We start from the raw sequence: 19398 nt of genomic DNA on the forward strand, positions 1-19398 counted from the left end.
CTCTGGGAGGCCGAGGCGGGTGGATCGCTCGAGGTCAGGAGTTCGAGACCAGCCTGAGCAAGAGCAAGACCCTGTCTCTACTAAAAATAGAAAGAAATTATCTGGCCAACTAAAAATATATATAGAAAAAAAAATTAGCCGGGCATGGTGGCACATGCCTGTTGTCCCAGGTACTCGGGAGGCTGAGGCAGGAGGATTGCTTGAGTCCAGGAGTTTGAGGTTGCTGTGAGCTAGGCTGACGCCATGGCACTCTAGCCCGGGCAACAGAGCGAGACTCTGTCTCAAAAAAAAAAAAAAAAAAAAAAAAGGGTAGTCAACTGGATTTCTTTTATTTCTATAAAATGGAGACAGGAGCCTTTATTGTATTCCTACATTTAAGCTGTGACAATTTCATGATGCTGGTGATGATGATAATGACAATGACAAAGCTGTCAGATATCCGATGCTCCCTGGGTGCCGGCCCCCCGTACTGTTTGACGTGGCTTGCCCTGGTCCACCCTGTGGCGCAGGAAGGCTCAGTGAGGTGGGTTCACACAGCTGGGCAGCGGCAGAGCCTGGCCTCAGACTCAGGTCAGTGCTAATCCCTCCACTCCCTGGGCTCCCCTCCTCCCAGCCTCAGGACCCTCAATCTGGTACTCGGGGCAGGACAGAACATAAGTCTGATACAATTTGTATCCCATATAGCACGGCAATGACATAAAACTATATGAGAAGAGGCAGTAGCAATGGATCTTTAAATATGTTCCATTTTTAAATGAGATGCAAATCCAATTTCTCTGTTTTCCAACACTGCATCAGATGAAGTGTTAAGTTCATTTTCACACTCCCATAAGAAAAATGATAGGAAGGAAAATCACAGCTTTGGAGCACGGCCTAAGGGCCAAAGTTAACTGTAGCTACTGAGCTGGAAAACCGTGACCCAAATGGCAGAACCCAAATGGCAGAACATTATCACCATGGGAAAAATGTGGCAGGTGGAAAAGCCAGCTGAGAACAGGGAGAAGAGGCTGCATCAACCGGGCTGGCTGCATCTGAGACAGAGCAGCATCTCAGACAGACAATGGCCACTCTCATGGCACTGGTGGTCAAGGACAGATGCACCGGGCAAGACATCACGGGGCTTTTTCTATCAGATACTGCAGTGGTTGCAAAGCAAGTCAAACTGGATGGATTGCAAATGGGCTAGAAAGATTGGACCTACAATAGCATGAGGAGGATTTTCATGAATTGAGGTTAGAAAAAAAATAGAGTATGTACTGTTGGCAGAGAATGGGAACTGAAAAGAGAAATGTTGGCCAGAAGAAAAATGAAAAATCAGCACTGGCATAGAGCCATCCACTATTAATGCAATCTTTATTCCCCAAGTTCTATTTTATTTTATCATTTGGTATATTAAAACATGATGCTTATTTTACCAGGTTTCATAATGGCCGTTCTGGAATTTAGTGACCCATGTGCCATAGTAATACCATAATCTATTTTTTGGCTGAGCTAAATGCAAAGTATTTTCCAGAAATCTGAACGTATGTTCAGTTCAACTGGATACGTGTATGGTAGTGAATGTTCTATCCCAGGGGTTAGCTAATTTATGCTACAATGATGGAACTGAATATTTGTGAGAGATTGCATGGGCAACAAAGCTACAAATATTTTATTATCTCTTTCTTTAAAAAAAAAAAAGTTTGCCATTTCTTGGTCTATCCCATCGTATTGTATTTCTCCCTATAAGTTGCTACAAGTCCTTTCTGGAATGAGGCAAAGATCTCAATATGCAAATAATCACTTTTCGACAGTGGCTCTCCTTCTAATCTTACTTTCTTTCTGAGAGGTAGGGAGGTTTTATTTAAAGAGAGATCTTAAGCTGACAACCTCTGTGTTTCTCTTAGCTATCTGCATGCTCTTTTGGTGAGTATGCTGACGGGGACTGTGACTTGGACTAGCATGAGGCCAAACAAAGCGAGGCTGAGGACAGGCGTGAAGGCAGACCCCTGAGACGAACACAGCTACCTCCCTAAGTGAGAAGATGCGAGAGCCCCGCCATGTTGTCACAGGTGGTCACCTCCTTTGGTCAGGCTGCAGATTCGTCCTCATGTGGACATGAGAATCTGGCTTGTTTTCCAGGGCTCACAGCTGCAGCCTATGATTTACGTTTGTTGCAGGAAATAATGTGAAAGACAAAATGGATAAATAGATTGGGACAAAACTGTCACCCTCCTAAAAATTTAAAAACAAATAAAAACCCCAAACCCTCAAAGCCCCAAACTTCTGGGGAGCAGGAGAGGGTAGGACTTCCACTGCCTAATGCCCAGTCTCAAAAGACACCTCATTGTGGAGGCCATTATGAGGAAAATCAGGAATCATGAAGCCCCCTCTTTTTCTCTCAGGTTTTGCTTTTACAAGTAGGCTACAAGATTATAAAAGGTATAAAAATACCTTAAAATCTCAAGACATTCTATGGAAATGCAATAAAGAACCAATACCAAATAAATTACTCTTAAATGTAATTTAATGGTGTTTCCTCTGTAATGCAGGGAAACCACAATAGAGAAGACGGGAAATGGGGAACTATAATGAATGGGACTAATGGTATTAACTCCCCTAAATAATCCAAATTAGACTGGCTGCTTTCCTGATATATGTCACTTTTTATTGCAAGTCAACAGTCTGGCATAAAGTCCGCAAGAGTCATAAAGAAAACCCCAAGTGCGTTTTCAGCCTGTGGCTCTCCTGGGGCATAAACATTCACTATTCATAGAGGAGGATGCAACAAGCAGGGCTTGCGGCTTACGCCTCCTTTATCTCCACTATACATGCGTTCCCACGGGGCGGTTAGCCACATCACAAAGGGCGACAGCAAATTAGTTCACTTTAAAAGTTATTGTTGAAAAGAACTCAATCCAATAATGAATTTCTGGATTGTTCTCTACATGATGTAATATAAGCTCGAATGCATTCCTGGAGAACGATGGGTGTGAGGAGGAGGGAATGAAGGAGAGGCTCAGAACAAGAGAAATTCGACTTTGAAATTCTCCAACATGCCAGCTGATAGATAATCTTCTGTGATAGATAATAAACTACTCTGAGAGCTCTTCAATCTCTTGTGTTATGAAAATACAACAAACGAGGAACAATCTCTACGTTCACTCCATGGTTATTTCCAGAGACAGGAAACATTTAGGTGCTGTGTTCTGGCTCTCCCACCCCATTCTGGACACGATCTTGTCAAAGTTAAACACCGCTTGGAGCTGCTTATCTACAGGAGGAACGGTCCAGCCGGATAGGGAGGTGACCTGGAATGCACTGACATTTGTAATGCTGTCTACCGTAATGTCTAAAAAAGAAAGAATGTGCTTTTGTGGCCAGTAAGTGTAAAAATGTACAAGAACAAATGCTCAACGGAGGCCAGTGAAGGGTGGGCTCCTGGGGTCGTGGTTCTGGGAGATGACACACCTGCTGTTTATTTCTTACATGTGTTAATTTGTAGCTTTGTAAAGTTAACTATTAAAATATTAATACAATTCAAATAAGTATAAATACAACTGTAACAAGACAGACTATGCCCTCTCCCTCTTTCCAGTGCCCTGGTTGATACAAGGTAGTGAGGAAGAAGAAGGTTTCTGGTAAATTGAAGAAAGAGCAATTGTAAGCATATATATTCTCCCAAATGATGCAAACAAAAGATGATTAATATTAGCAAAAAAACAATTTGTACATCTTATAAATCCCTTATTGACTCTAAGGCTGCACCTTTCCTTCCATCCCCACCTCTTATGCTCAACAAACGTGCACAGAAGCAGCTGAAGGACCTGAATTCTTCCCACTGGTCTGGCCCCCATGGCCTGGCCTCATCAAGAGGAAAACTAGACAACACAGAGCCAGAGTACAAATGGAAGCAGCATGACAGGAGAAAGAAAAGTAGACAAAAGCTTAAAAAGATGGAGGCTTGATCCTGTGTACACACATGCATGCGCGCGCGCGCACACACACATATACACACACACACACACACACACTCCTTCATCTCTTTGATATCAGCTTCTAGGGCTGGCTGCCCTGGCCCACTCTGCCCCAGCCATGGCAGCCTCCTCACTGTCTGTGAAGGCTCCAGTACTTTCCTTCCTCAGGGCCTTGGCACGTGCTTTCCCTCTACTTAGAATGCTTTTCCCCAAACAGCCACATGGCTCACTCTTTCATTGCTTTCATGTCTCTGCTCAAATGTCACCTCATCCGTGAGGCCAGCCTTGACCTGTTCACAGTACTTTACACTTGACATATAACCTATTTTAAGTTTTTTTAAGTGTAAGCTCCACGCAGGCAGGCCCTTCATTTTGTTCATGGCTCTAATCCCAGCAAGTAGGAGGCACTCAATCAATATTAAGATAATGAAAGAGGAAGAAGTAGCGAAGCTACTAAAGAGAACAGATTTTCCCCTCAGTACAAGCCAAGGTTGTTTTAAATGATTAAGAATCAAAAGTGAAAATAAAAGAAATATTTTCCATGATTCTCTGGACTCTGTGTTTATGCTTGTTTGTCCAATACTTGTGTTCCTGGTAATGTATTGTACAGCCTCGCTATCTCAAAATTTAAGGACATAACCAGGGATTACAAAATAATTTCAACTCGGTACTTACCAGTAGAGTACATAGATCATTTGGAAACATTCTAGGTAGGTAGACTTGTGCCTATTTTTCTGACATTATTGTAAACATTTCATCCACTGTTTCTTTTTAACATAGAGAAATATTCATAAAGCAAGTTCTCTATTTTCATAAAAGTATAATCCTACTGTTGACTGTTTATCGTCTCAGAATCAAAGCCCTTAACATCATGTCTTTAGTAATTAATTATCACACAGAAAAAAACAGGATTATTCCCACTTCAAGAAGTTACCATTAGCAGGAGGATCTGATTTTTAAGACCTGATTCCTATCTCCCTTCTGTGTGTAAGCACATCAAGAAAAGAGAAGCCAGGCCCCAAAACCATGAGCTAGAAGCCAAACCTCTGTCTCCAACCTCTGAAAGAAGAAAATGTAGAAAGTATGAATGGCCAAGAATTGCTGCAGGTTCTAGTTAATGTTTGCAAAGAATTTTCAAGATGAAAGCCACCACAAAAGAGCTAAATCTTACTATCGCCACAGCTGGAATGCTTTACCAATTTTTTTAGGATGAAGTAAAGTGATTCTGAAACAAATTCCATGAAAGAAAAACATTAACAGCCTTTCAAAGAGGAAGTTTCCATTAATTCATCATGTTATCAAAGACACTCTGGGGAGGGCCAAGGCTTGCCTACGTATGGGGTCTACTGCCATCATGAGAGTTCACATTTAACACACCTGGCTGAGATGACAGCCTGTGGGGACTCACTAGGCCCCTTAATTAGCTGGGAAGGAGTCAAGGAAAACCCTTACTGGCAGACCAATCCAGTCTCCGATGCATGTGTTCCTCCAGATCGGTTACAATACAGCAGGCATGCCAAACCATGACCTAAGGCCAGATTCCAATTAAACAAACCCCATATTCACCCCCACATATTTCATACTGCTATTGAGCATGGTGCTTTTATAGTCTTTAGATTAGATAGAGATCACTTTTAAAAAGGATTCTGCATGCCAAAATCTAACTGAACAGACTTGCTAACTTCTTATAGTTTTATTCATTTGGGGAATATATACTGAATGGCAAGCAATAAAATGTAGGTAATAAATATTGAGTGTGGCAAGTTCCTGCTGCTAGAAATATGGCAGTGAACAAGACAGGAAAAATATCTCTGTCCTCATGGGGCTTATGTTCTGGTTGGTCGAAACAGACATTAAATAAAATAAGCAAATTAGACGGTATTTTAGAAACTGGAAGTATTATAAAGAATAGTTAAAAAGTGAAAGGATGATAAGGGAAAAAGAATATGGGATTGTATTTTAAATAGGGTGGTTAAAGGAGGCCTTACTAAAAAGGTGAAATTTGAGCTCAAGTTTATGTATCTCATAGGCATGCCAGAGTTTCTTGGGAATGGTTATTTACATTATCCTTGCTTTATAAATTTGATTTACAAAAAGATGAGTAAGTGACTACTTTAAAATAAGATGTTGGAGGAAAGAATAGTGTCTTGAAAAATGGTGCAGAGATAACTGGATAACCATATGCAAAAGAATGAAGTTGGAACCCTACTTCACTGCATACACAAAAATTAACTCAAAATGAATTAATGACCTAAATATAACAGCTAAAACCATAAAACTTTTAGAAGAAAACACAGTTGTAAATCTTCTTGACCTCAGATTTCACAATGCATTCTTAGATTTAACAATAAAAGCATGATCAACAAAAGAAAAAAAATAGCTAAACTGGACTTCATAAAAATTAAAAATTTTTGTGTATCAAAGGACACTATCAAGAATGTGAAAAGACAATCTATAGAATGAAATAAAGTATTTGCAAATCAAATATCTTTCAGGTGGTTAATACCATGAATATATAAAGAACTCTTATAAGTCAACAACAAAAATAGAACCCAGTTAAAAAAATGGGCAAAGGACTTGAATATACATTTCTCTAACGGAGATCCAAGGATGACCAATAAGCATATGAAAAGATGCTCACCATCACTGATCATTAAGGAAAAGGAAATCAAAACCACAATGAGATACTTCTTTATACTCACTAGGATAGCTTTAATCAAAATAACAAAAATAAAACAAGGGTTGGTGAGGATGTGAAGAAACAGGAACCCTTCCTTGTACATTGCTGGTGGGAACGTAACATGGTGTTTCCACTGTGGAAAACAGTTTGGCAGTTCCTCAAAAAGGTAAAAATAGAATTATCTTAAATGACTCAGCAATTCCACTCCTAGTTATATACCCAAGAGAAATGAAAACATATGTTCACAGAGAAACTTGTGCATGAATGTGTATAGTAGCATTATTTGTGTATGCAGTGAAGTAGTGTAATAATGCTACGGTACACCCCAAGGTAGAAAAACACTGAATGTCTATTAATGCATAAATGAATAAACAAATTGTGGTATATACTGAAGGGGTTAAAATATGCTATTCTGGCATACTTACTATTTAACAACACTTGAAAAACAGAAGGTACAAAAAGATCACTTTGACCTTGTTATTGTTTCTTAAAAGTAAAAGATGAAATTCCCATGTGAAAGATGCCCTTCCTATACTAGAAAGATGCAACATCCTGACCTTCAAGGATGAAAAGTAGAAACCAAGAGAATTCTGTACAGACTCTGTTAAAGTAACTCTTATGGTTTAAGCCTTGCCACATAATTTAGTTGCATCTTCACAATTTACTGTTCTTTGTCCAATCCAGTATATAAATAACTGACACTAACTGCTTCTTTGGGTTTCCATTTTTTGTAAGGGCAGCTATGCCACGTAAAACTTGTATTAAATAAATTTGTAAGCTTTTCTCTTGTTAATGTACCTTTAATTCTCAAACCCAGTCAGGACTCTAAAAGGATGGAGGTGGGGTTTCTCTACCCTTATGATACATACAATAAAGTATTGTCCATCCATAAAAAGGAACAAAATATTGATACAGACTACAACTTCAGTGAACTTCAAGAATATTACAATAAATGAAAAAAGTCAGACACAAAAGGCCACATATTGTATGACTCTTTTTATATGATATATCCAGAACAGGCAAATCCAAAGACAGAAAGTAGATTAGAAAACAGCAGGGGATGGAGGAGGAGTTAAGAGTGATTACTTAATGAGTATGGAGGGTTTTATGGGGTCAGGAAAAAGCTTTGAAACTAGAAAGAGCTGGTAGTTGTGCAACACTGTAAATTCACTAAGTACCACTAAATTGTACACTTTAAAATAATTTTATGCTATATGACTTTCATCCCAATAATAAAAAAGGTTTTAATCATTCAAAATTTTCTTCATTAAATTTTCAGGATCACATCTTATGTTTTGCATTCAAATTTCAGTTCTATATTCATTCCAGACATTGACATGTTTGTTTTAATCACTTTTTATACCTTTATTGACGTACAGTTCACATACAATATATTTGCCCATTTTAAATGTACATTTTGATGAGTGTTGATAAATATGTAGAGTCTAGCAATCACCCCCACAATCACATTTTAAAAAGCATAAAACAACCCCAAAAAGTTCTTTCAAGTCTATTTGCAGTAAATCTCCACCTCCCCATGTTTTCTGTCATAATTCTGCCTTTTCTAGAATTTCACATGGATGGAATCATATAGTATGTAGTCTTGTACGTCTGACTTCTTTCACTTAGCACAATGTTCATCCACGTTCATCAAGGTTGTTTTATGTATCAGTAGTTTGTTCTTTTAAATTTCTGAGTAATTTATCACATTAAGTTTGTCCATAAGTTAGGCCACTAAATTCTTTCCGCTTTTCAGCTATTATAAATAAAAATGCTGCAAATATTCCCATATAAGACTTTTGTGTGGGTATATGTTTTCATTTCTTTTCAGTATTGATGGGTAGAAGTGTTTAATTTTATGTTTAACTTTTTAAGAAGATGCCAAATTTTTTCCACAGTGACTGAACCACATTTTATTCCCACCAGTAATGTCTGAGAGATCCAGACCAATACTTGGTATTGTGAATCTTTTTAATGACAGCCACTCTAGTGGGTATGTAGTGGTATTTCTTTGTAGCTTTAATTTGAATTTCCCTAATGACTAATGATGCTGAGCATCTTTTCATGTGTTTATTAAAAACTTTGTATATCGTCCGTTGCCGCTGGTTACTCAGCGCTCCAGGTATTTTTTTCTGAAGTCAAGCTGCTTCCTCTTATGCTTCAAGAATGGCTCTCCCTATCATCGTAAAATGGGGTGGACAGGAATATTCAGTGACCACACTTTCAGAAGATGATACTGTGCTAGATCTCAAACAGTTTCTTAAAACTCTTACGGGAGTGCTGCCAGAATGCCAGAAGTTACTTGGACTCAAAGTTAAAGGCAAACCTGCAGAAAATGATGTTAAGCTTGGAGCTCTCAAACTGAAACCAAATACTAAAATCATGATGATGGGAACTCGTGAGGAGAGCTTGAAAGATGTCTTAGGTCCACCCCCTGACAATGATGATGCTGTCAACGACTTTGATATTGAAGGTGAAGTAGTTGAAGTAGAAAATAGGGAAGAAAACCTACTGAAAATTTCTCGCAGAGTAAAAGAGTACAAACTGGAAATTTTGAATCCTCCCAGGGAAGGGAAAAAGCTTTTGGTACTAGATGTTGATTATACATTATTTGACCACAGGTCTTGTGCAGAGACTGGGGTAGAATTAATGCGGCCATATCTTCATGAATTCGTAACATCTGCATATGAAGATTATGACATTGTTATTTGGTCTGCAACAAATATGAAGTGGATTGAAGCTAAAATGAAAGAGCTGGGAGTGAGCACAAATGCAAATTATAAGATTACCTTCATGTCGGACAGTGCTGCTATGATAACAGTGCATACTCCAAGGAGAGGATTAATAGATGTAAAGCCTCTTGGTGTCATATGGGGAAAGTTTTCGGAGTTTTACAGCAAAGAAAACACCATTATGTTTGATGATATAGGAAGAAATTTTCTAATGAACCCACAGAATGGACTAAAGATAAGACCTTTTATGAAAGCACACTTAAATAGAGATAAAGACAAAGAACTTTTAAAATTAACTCAGGACCTCAAGGAAATAGCAAAATTAGATGACTTTTTGGAGCTAAATCACAAATATTGGGAAAGGTATCTCTCAAAGAAGCAAGGACAGTAGTTACAGGTTATGCTGGCAGTTATTGAAGATACTTGAGATCCATGAACTTCTTGCTTTTTTGCTCGAGATCATTATTATAGTGCTGGACATGGAAGCAAAAACCAGACTGCTTATACTTGGTCTTCCAGTTTTTTGTAAATTTAATTTTATATTTTCTGAAGATTATAGCAATATGCTAAAAATTTTTTGCCCCTATATGAATATTCTGTTACTCTTGAAAAATATTCTCTCCAGCATTGATTACTGAGGTGTTTTTTTTTTTCCACAAAAAAAAAAGTAGGAAAAAATATATACTCAACAATGCCATTTTGTGACTTTGGAAACAAGTTATGTCTTATGTTTTTGTCTCGTGTTATTGTCCGACTAAATCTGAGACCAAACCCATCTTGAAACTAATGCTTTTCCCTTTAAGAGCAAGAAAAAAAAATTTTTTTTTTTAATAAAGAACCTAGTTTGTTACACTTAAAATTACCAAGAATTTTTTTTATTCATTTGTCATAGACACAATTTCTCTTCTGTACTCTACTAGTTACATTTCTGAATTCTGAGCTGTCTCAATTTGGTCTGTATGTGTGTAAATGTTCTTTAATTAAAACTGGAAAACATCAGTCATGATACATCTATGTCCTAGTATGAGAAATAGAAAACATGAGACTGAAGAATAAAACTAAGGAACAAGAGCGTGTCTCTTTTCAGTGGCTAAGTAGAAGCTATTCTGCCTAAAACCATTGTCATAAAAACAATTAAAGGCAATACGTTTTTAAAAAAAAAAAAAAAAAAAACTTTGTATATCTTCTTTTGTGAAGTGTCTACTTGAATCTTTTGCCCCTGTTAATGAGTTTTTTTGTCTTATTATTAGTTTTAAGAGCACTTTAAATATCCCAGATACAAATCCTTTGTAGATAGATACATGTTTTACAAATATTTTCTCCCAATTTGTGGCTTACTTCTACATTTAATTAACATTAATTTTTGATGAGCAAAATTATTAATTTTATTTTTTTCCCCAAAAGTTTTCCAAATTCTTTAATTGATAAGCTTAATGCTCAGCAACTTATGTGAAAAACACACATTAAAACACGGCAACTCACACTGGCCAAAGGTAAAAAGGCTATGAAACAGAAATGGTGTGTACTAATTTGACAAAATAGAAAGGTCAGGTCTGTTTTTCTTTCTCTGGTATGGTTTCTCTTGCAATTGCTAGATTTGTGTGGTAATTTGGAAGTCAAATGGCATCTGATACCAAAGTGATGTATAGCTAGGAAAGACCAATGGTGGGTGAAGTTCTTACTCTATACTATTTCATGGGCTTTTCAAGTCAGTTGTTTCTATTTAAAAGGACAGACGTAAAGAACCAGGTTATCCCAAGCAATTCTGTGAAAGTAGAGAAAGGTTAAAAAGATTTAAGAAGGTGAAAGAGGGAAGGGAAGCTTCCTGGGCATGACACCATTTGCAAGGTCACCACGAACACCCCAATGGAGTGCAGATCTTTTTTCTTAGTTGGTACTAGGTTAATTTTTTGGAACACAGGTGCTGAGGTTTGGATTTGTGCTCTGCTTGACAAAGCATCTGCTCTTGGACACCCAGCATAATTCCTTCCTGTGATCTACACCAGGTAACCACATTGAGTCCAAGTCTTGTTTGTGTTTAAAATATGGGGCTATCTGGTCTACCTTGCCCTGGTTTTGGCTTAACCGGTCCAGACTTGGGAGAACAAAGGCCGTGGGTCTGCTGGCCACAGTCAGGTCTTGTGCATGAGCTGGAGGGCCCATCCTTGTCTTTGTAGGCAGCAAATAAACTGATCTTGAGAAATACTACCTTGGTATTGATGTGGTAGTTTAAATTTTTGTGAAATATCAATTGGGGATTCCCTGTCTTCTTGCAACTGCAGATTCATCAGCCTTTGTCTTAAGTCCCAGTGATCCAAATCACTTTCTGTACCAGAGTTGATTCACTGACAGTCATCTGTCACCAATACTTTTGACCTGGCTTTCTATGCAGCACCTGTCTCTGCATCACTGGTGTTCGGAGTCTTTGGGAGGCTCTGAGACTGTTTCTGAAGTAACATGACTTTCAACACGTGGCTACTACAGTTGCACAAGAAGAGCAGGTCACTTCCCTGGGGTTACCGAAGCTTTACCGTAGGGATCACACAGGATAGGTTGGGCTTCTCTCCTGACATCTCCCTCACCCTGCCCTGCACAGCTATGGGTAAAAGCAGCTGCCAACATTCATTCTTCTGCATCCATGTTGGCCCATCTGTGTCCATCAGGCCCCATGAGTTCCTCCATTGCTTCCCCTACACTATAGAACCTTCTTTTATTTCTGCCATCAAAACTACTTAAAGTGAGAAAATCTTATCTCCAGCCTCTACTTCCCATGTGAAATATAATCATTAATAAGCTTCTTCAGCTGGCTGGCTTCTATTGTACCACCTTATTTTAATGTACTTTGATTGGCATTAGTATTAGAATTTAAAAACAAAACAAAACAAAACAAAACCTCACCAAGGTCCACTTGCCACACCGAGTCCTGATGCCCAGCAAGCAGAGCACCACAGTTTTCCAAAAATTTTTAATTTTGAGGTGTCCAATTTATCAACTCTTTATTTTATAATTTTAACTTTATGTGTTCTAAGAAATCTTTGCTTAACCCAGATTCACAAAGATTTTCTCCTGTTTTCTATTAGAATTTTTAGTATTACATAATTTTGTTGTTTAGAGCTATGATCCACTTAGAATTAACTTCTGTGTAACATCTTTTATTTAAAAGACTATCCAAGCACAGCTGCATTTAAAAAAAAAAGACTATCCCTGTTGAATAAAGTTGGTGACTTTGTCAAAAATTATTTGATCACGTAAATGTATGTTTAGCTCTGGAACATAATTGTATTTGATTTCCTATTGACTTTTTTTTTCTCTGAGTTTGGGTCACACTTTCCTGTGTCTTTACATGTCCAATAATCTTTGGTTAAAAACTAGGCATTGTACATCATACATTGTAGTGTCTCTGAATTCTATTTTGTTTTTCTGAAAAAGGTTAGTGTTCCTGTTTTAATATATTTGATGAATATGCCTAGACTCAAACTGGAAAATCTGTTTCTCTGCAGAGTGCTAAAATTTTTGTTCAGTTTTTCCCTTTTCTTTTGCCCAGAACTCTGGGGATCTCTCTTGTGCCTGCATGGCTTTGTGATCAGCCAATGATTTGGACAGAGGTTACACAGACAAGTCAAGCCAGTGAAGCTTTTACTCTCTGCTGCCCAATCTGTGTATGAGTTGAAGAATTCATTTAAATTTGCAGCAAATAAGTCAGTCTCCCTAGGCTTTTAATTTTGCTTGTGCTTCCTAGGAAATTCCGTATGCCATGTCATTTAGTAGCCAGCCATGAATGCACAGACAGTATATTATCTCAGCACTTCTACAGTTCTCTTGCTTCCAAAATCTTCCCCTTAAATTTCTAGCTGCTCTGTTTCTCTTTCAAACCACATCAGCCAATTCCAGCCAGTAGACTTACGGATTTTTACCACCAGATCTGGGAGGATGGAAATACCCTCAGGCAAGAAGTAACTTCTTCAATGCAGCAGCAGTTTTCATAAGTAAACATTTTCAAGCTCTTTGCTGTCTGTAATCATTTTTGAAATGGCTATACTTAACGAGATTTTATCCAGTTTTATAGTTTTTTTGGGGGGTAGGGGGAGAAATCACCTAACTACCTCAAGCACTCATTACTTGAAGTAGAGTCAACCATATTTTAGGCAGTTATGAATATGTTCTTTATCACTACTTCATTTATCATTACTTTAATCAAATCAATTACTTCAAAAATTTGCCAACCAAAGCAGGAAAAACCTTATTGTTTACAAACATTAAGCTTCAGATTCAATTTCTACAGTGTTAGCAGAAACAAAGACATCTAATTAAGGTGGTCATGGTCTGGTAACCCTGCTAAGGTCTTTAAAATATATATTGCCTACTGGAAAAACTTTAAACACACAACATTTTATAGACAAAAGTGTAGATTGACTTTAAACCCAGACCCCCTGCACAAAAAAAGAACATTATGATCATAGAATATGTTTTCAAATGCAGAGAGTTCATTAGATTTCTGAGAAAATTACCTTAAAGGCTGCTAAGCAATGCAGGCTCAATAAGGCCATCACAAGTGCCAGGAGGATGGTGGCTAAGTTCCGCACGTCCCATATGGTCTCGACCAGAGGAATACTGCCGACCTGCCAGTCATAGCACAGGGTGACAGGTGCAAGCAGAAGCCACACGTTGAAGGCCAAGAGGTAGGAGTAGGTAAGGAATCTACAAAGAGAAGAAGAATCACTAAAATACAACTCGAGATCCATGACATCTTCTAAACATTCATTTACTGTGTTTTTATTAGATAGCATTTCTCTACTATCATTATCTTGTAGGAGAAGACTAGGAAAGATAGAAAGCCATTCACTCATTTATTCATTAAATTGATCAATTTGGGATGTATCAAATAGGTTCTAGCCACTGTGTTAGGTGCTGGCCTTTCAATGGTGAACAAACACTGACATAATTTCGATAACATATATTTTAAAATTATCATACAAATAAATATATTACAACCTGAGATAAATGCTATGAAGGAAAAGTTTGCTGAAAGCACATGACGGAAATGCTGCCTGGTTTAGGTATGATTCCCCGGATAAGAGGCATTTGAACTGTCCCTTCTTAATCTTGCAGTCGATTTGAAAATATTTCAAGCTTTCTATAACAGATTGATCCATACTGAATCATGTGGTCAGGTAATAAAATCCCTTACTCATGAATGGAGGGGCTAGCCCTTAAGACGAGAGAAATACAGCTGTCCTTACTGACAAGAACACCCAGGAAGACACAGGGATAATGGACGAAGATATTATGCCTGTTTCTTGGCTGTGACAGGCACTAAGGCAAAAGGGAAGGCATTTTAGTTGGTGCCCTCCCTTTGGGGATAGAGGAAATTGAATGTGTTCAAATTCGTTCAGTCAACACATTTATTAAGCATTGTTCTAGACCCTTGAGAACTGCAGAACTCTCAACACATAAAGACTCCATCCAAACCTCTGCGCTAGGAGATGACCAAATTCTAGCATGGCTTCTAGCAGCATAAGGCCATGTCCCTAGGATGACCCCAGCCCCTCATTAAAAGGCCTGCCTGAGAAATCTCAGTGCTGCCAGGAGAATTTATTCTTTGTTTCAGCCGACACCTAACAACAGGCCCCTGACCTTCCTTTCTTAGAGCATTTACAAAAACGGGCTTATGATTATGAGTACTTATCTCTTACAACTCAGAAGCTTCTCTCTCAAGGACCTGAGAGCCATTCTTTTGAAATGTAATCAGGAAGGACAGGGCCTCTGTCTCCCAGCCTCTGTGGAAGGACAGAAGTCTACCTTTGATAACTGCCACCTAGCAGACACAGCTGGCTTAATCACATTGACATTGACCTACTCTGTCAATATTCACTTCTCTGACTGTCCTGAGCCCCTGCTCCACCCCTCCCTCATTCTCCCTTTGAAAGGCCCAATCACCTCTGCAAAAATCAGAATGAAGCCTAGGTCTTGCCCCTGCTGCCCACAGTTACTGAGTAAAATCTGTTCACCACTTCAGCTAATGTCTGACTGCGTTTATCTTTGACACCTTACTTGGGATTAAACAGAAGAATTAGATAAATTCCTTGTCCTCACGGAATGTAACATTCAATAGTGAAAATAGGACATAGCAAATTAAAAAGCCAGAATGAAACAGATGAACACCATCAGAGTACAGACAGGAAAAAGAAGTCTACCACGTTTTTTAGATTCTTTTGGAGGGATTCTTGGATTGGCAAAAAGTTAGATCAGGTAATTTCTAAATTACTTTCCAATGTGAAATGCCCATTCACCTTGAATTCCTGCAAACAAGTAGCTACTGGTCTGGGACACTCTTCCCAGATCTGCCAAGCTGATCTCCTCCCATTCCTCTTATTCCCCTAAGGTGGGCTGTGGGAAGCAGAATCTCCCACGACCACCAGCGTGAGGGGCAGGGAGGGAGATTATTACCCACTCTGACTCAATCCTCAACAGAGAAATGGGCTGAAGGAGTAGGGCAGTTCAAACCCTATCAAAAAGTGGGCAGAAGACATGAACAGAAACTTTTAAAAAGAAGGTAGACTAATGGCTCACAAACATATGAAAAAATGCTTAACATCTTTAATCATCAGGGAAATGCAAATCAAAACCACAATGAGATATCACTTATCTCCAGTGACAATGGCCTTTATCAAAAAGTCCCAAAACAATAAATGTTGGCATGGATGCGGAAAGATAGGAACACTCATCCACTGCTGGTGCAAACTAGTGCAACCTCTGTGGAAAGCAATACGGAGATAACCTTAAAGAGCTACAAGTAGAACTACTATTTGATCTAGCAATCCCATTACTGGGCATCTACCCAAAAGAACAAAAGACATTCTATAAAAAAGACATCTGCACTAGAATGTTTACAGCAGCACAATTCACAACTGCAAAGATGTGGAAACAACCCAAGTGCCCATCAATACATGAGTGGATTAATAAAATGTGGTATATGTATGCCGTGGAGTTCTACTCAGCCAAAAACAATGGTGATCTAGCACCTCTTGTATTATCCTGGATAGAGCTGGAGCCCATTCTACTAAGTGAAGTATCCCAAGAATGGAAAAACAAGCACCACAAGTACTCGCCATCAAATTGGTATTAACTGATCAACACTTAAGTGCACATATAATAATAACATTCATTGGGTGTCAGGCAGATGGGAGGGGGGAGCAGGGGATGGGTATATACACACCTAATGGGTGCAGTGTGCACCATCTGGGGGATGGACACGCTTGAAGCTCTGACTCGGGTTGGGAAAGGGCAATATACGTAACCTAAACATTTGTACCCCTGTAATATGATGAAATTAAAAAAAAAAAAAAGGAGTAGGGTAGTTCAACGGTTTTCCTCAACACTCAACTCTCTGCTGTACTTTTTAATTAAATGGTAATGTACAAATAGTACAATATATACTGAAATCTTGATGAAGTTCAGGCTTTGTTATTTAACAAAAGCAAATGCCAAAAAAAGAAAAACATGTTTTTTCCCCTTTAGGCTTGGGCCTGTGAAACTGTCACGTGAGACTACCATCTCTACAGAAAGAAGACTGGATCACTTTGGGCTCCTTTTTTCACAGAGCTTCCAGGCTGATGCCATCTGCCTTTGAGATTAGTGAAGATTCTCTGTGACTTGGCTTTTCAGGCAAATGGTGAACCATCAAACTTAGGAAAATCAATCGACTCTGTCACTCAGTCACCCCAGCACTTAAAAATTATTTTAAAAGTATTATTCTCTCTTGAAATAATAGATCTAAGCATGATCATCAATGGCCACTAAAATTATTAGGTGAAAAGCAGATGAGGTACTTTAGAATGGATGGATCAGGCTAAATTGGGTGCTCAGAACTGACTGATCAATTTTAATATCACAGAAAGAGAGATGAACAGCTTGATGGCCTCCTGATGGAAATACACACCACACCTACAAAGCAGTCTTGTAAAAAAATAAAAATAAAAAAAATCAAGCCTGAACTGATCAAGTTATAAATCTAATTACCAGTTTACAGCAGGGTACACAGGATACAAAAGAACACGGTACACGGCACCAGAGGGGTGCAACGGGCAAAACCCAGAATGTGGGAAATGCCACAGAACAGATGACCCAGTTAAAGGAACTTAAGACACATATCAAAAGGCAGATGTTGTTCAGATGCTAATTCAAACCATTATTAAAAATAACCACTTAGGACACCAATAGAAAAACTGAAGTGCTGATTGGATAGATAAAGAATTGGATAGAGAGAATCATCATTAATTTTTAAAGTGTGAAAATAGTATTGTGGTTATATTTTTTAAGAGTCCTTGTCTTTTAGAAATACATACTAAAACATACACATATGAAATAAAATGATGCCTGGGATTTGCCTTAAAATAATTGACTGAGGACAAGGGAGAGGAAGCAGGTGGGGTATGGATGAAACCATATGGCCAGGAGTTAAGATTATTGAAACTGGATGATGGTATGTACGTGGAGTTCTTTACGCCACTTTCCCTACTTTTGTGCATATTTGATATTTTCCATAATAAAACCTTTTTTTAACTAGGGGAAAAGGCAATAGAATTGCAATAGTAATACTTTCTAATTTCTCCCTGCAGCTTGATTATGGAATATCTGTCAGTGCTCTGAAGAATTTAATATTTCAATTTTAAGTTTCCATTTTTGCCTTGTCCTGCAAATTGACCTCACTCTCTTTAGATTTTCTGGATTTGCAATATTGTATAACAAAAGGAAAATATAAAAAAAAATTTTAAAAATTCTAATCTCAAATAGTTACATTTTAAAAAAAAATGTTCATTGTGATTTTTTTACACAGATTATAACTGAAATAGGTTAAAAAGTAAAGTAATCCACAGAACTAAACACAACGTCCCCTCCTTGTAACACTAGGAAGGTCAAGACTTCACCTGCCCCAAACGTTCCCCTTAATACATATACGTTATTGCTTGAAACTCAGAGACATTCCCTATCTTCTCGTGCCACAGTCCCCAACCCCCAGGCCGAAGACCGGTAAGTGTCCCCCAAACCCCAGGTCCAAGACCGGTAAGTATCCCTGGCCTGAACCTGGTCACACCGCCGCAGAGGAATGGTGGGCAAGCAAGCGGAGCTTCCTCTGTATTTACAGCCACTCCCCATTGATCGCACCACCACATAAGCCCCGCCTCCTGTCAGATCAGTGGCGGCTTTAGATTCTCATAGGAGCACGAATCCTACTGTAAACTGTGCATGTGAGGGATCTAGGTGATGGATCCATTAACAGGTTCCGCTCCTTATGAGAACCTAACACCTGATGATCTGAGGTGGAGCTGAGGCTGTGATGCTAGTGCTGAGGGCAGCTGCAGAGAGGTTTAACTGCGCAATAAATGTAATGCCCTTAAATCATCCCAAAACCATCCTCCCAACCCCCACCCCCATGGAGAGAAAAATTGTTTTCCATGAAACCGGTCCCTGGTGCCAAAAAGGTTGAGGACCACTGTTTCAATGCATATGGACTCACATCAGTGTTGCTAATAAATTCTTTAAATACTATTTAACATACTGACATAGCATTAGAAAATTTTTGCAAACTTAAGTACAAAGAAGCCACTTAGAATCACTCCAAAAGCTAATTACATGGGGGAGGGGTGCAGTGTGGTAGTTCAGCCAGCTCTAATCAACAACCAAAGAATTTCTTTCTAACTCCCAGACTATGAATTACATTCAAGCTAATCATCTTGTTTATTTCTGTTAAAAATTCAGAAACAAAATAAACTGTCAAATATCTCTGCCTTGCTGGCTTATCTTTTTTAAAAGCAAGAGCGAAAACCAAAATGAATTATTTACCAATTTTCTACCACAAATTCTGTGAACAGAAGGAAAGGCACTAGAATATCTTGCCAACAAAATGGAATATACAGCATAGAAAGCCAGGAATTCAGCTTAAACAATTTAGTCATGCATTTTCATTGATAAGCCAGAGGTTTCGAGACAGAAACACATGAAAGGGAACGGGAGGCTGAGGCTGTGGGGG

The 19398-nt window shown here is 38.6% G+C and overlaps 1 protein-coding gene and 2 pseudogenes across 1 annotated transcript in view; 1 reads left to right on the forward strand and 2 right to left on the reverse strand.

Moving 5' to 3' along the window:
* TMTC1 (transmembrane O-mannosyltransferase targeting cadherins 1) overlaps positions 1 to 19398 on the reverse strand; it is a 253695-nt gene that overhangs the window by 102080 nt on the left and 132217 nt on the right. Inside the window, exon 8 of the mRNA XM_069490420.1 lies at positions 13877 to 14066. Within this exon, the coding sequence (XP_069346521.1) occupies positions 13877 to 14066 (190 nt within the window). The remainder of the gene's footprint in view (positions 1 to 13876; positions 14067 to 19398) is intronic.
* Positions 8756 to 9759, forward strand: LOC138397048 (ubiquitin-like domain-containing CTD phosphatase 1 pseudogene; annotated as a pseudogene).
* LOC138397468 (centriolar and ciliogenesis-associated protein HYLS1-like) lies at positions 11163 to 12050 on the reverse strand (annotated as a pseudogene).

The sequence above is a fragment of the Eulemur rufifrons genome, chromosome 16 (assembly GCF_041146395.1).
Source record: "Eulemur rufifrons isolate Redbay chromosome 16, OSU_ERuf_1, whole genome shotgun sequence".
Taxonomy (NCBI): Eukaryota; Metazoa; Chordata; class Mammalia; order Primates; family Lemuridae; genus Eulemur; species Eulemur rufifrons.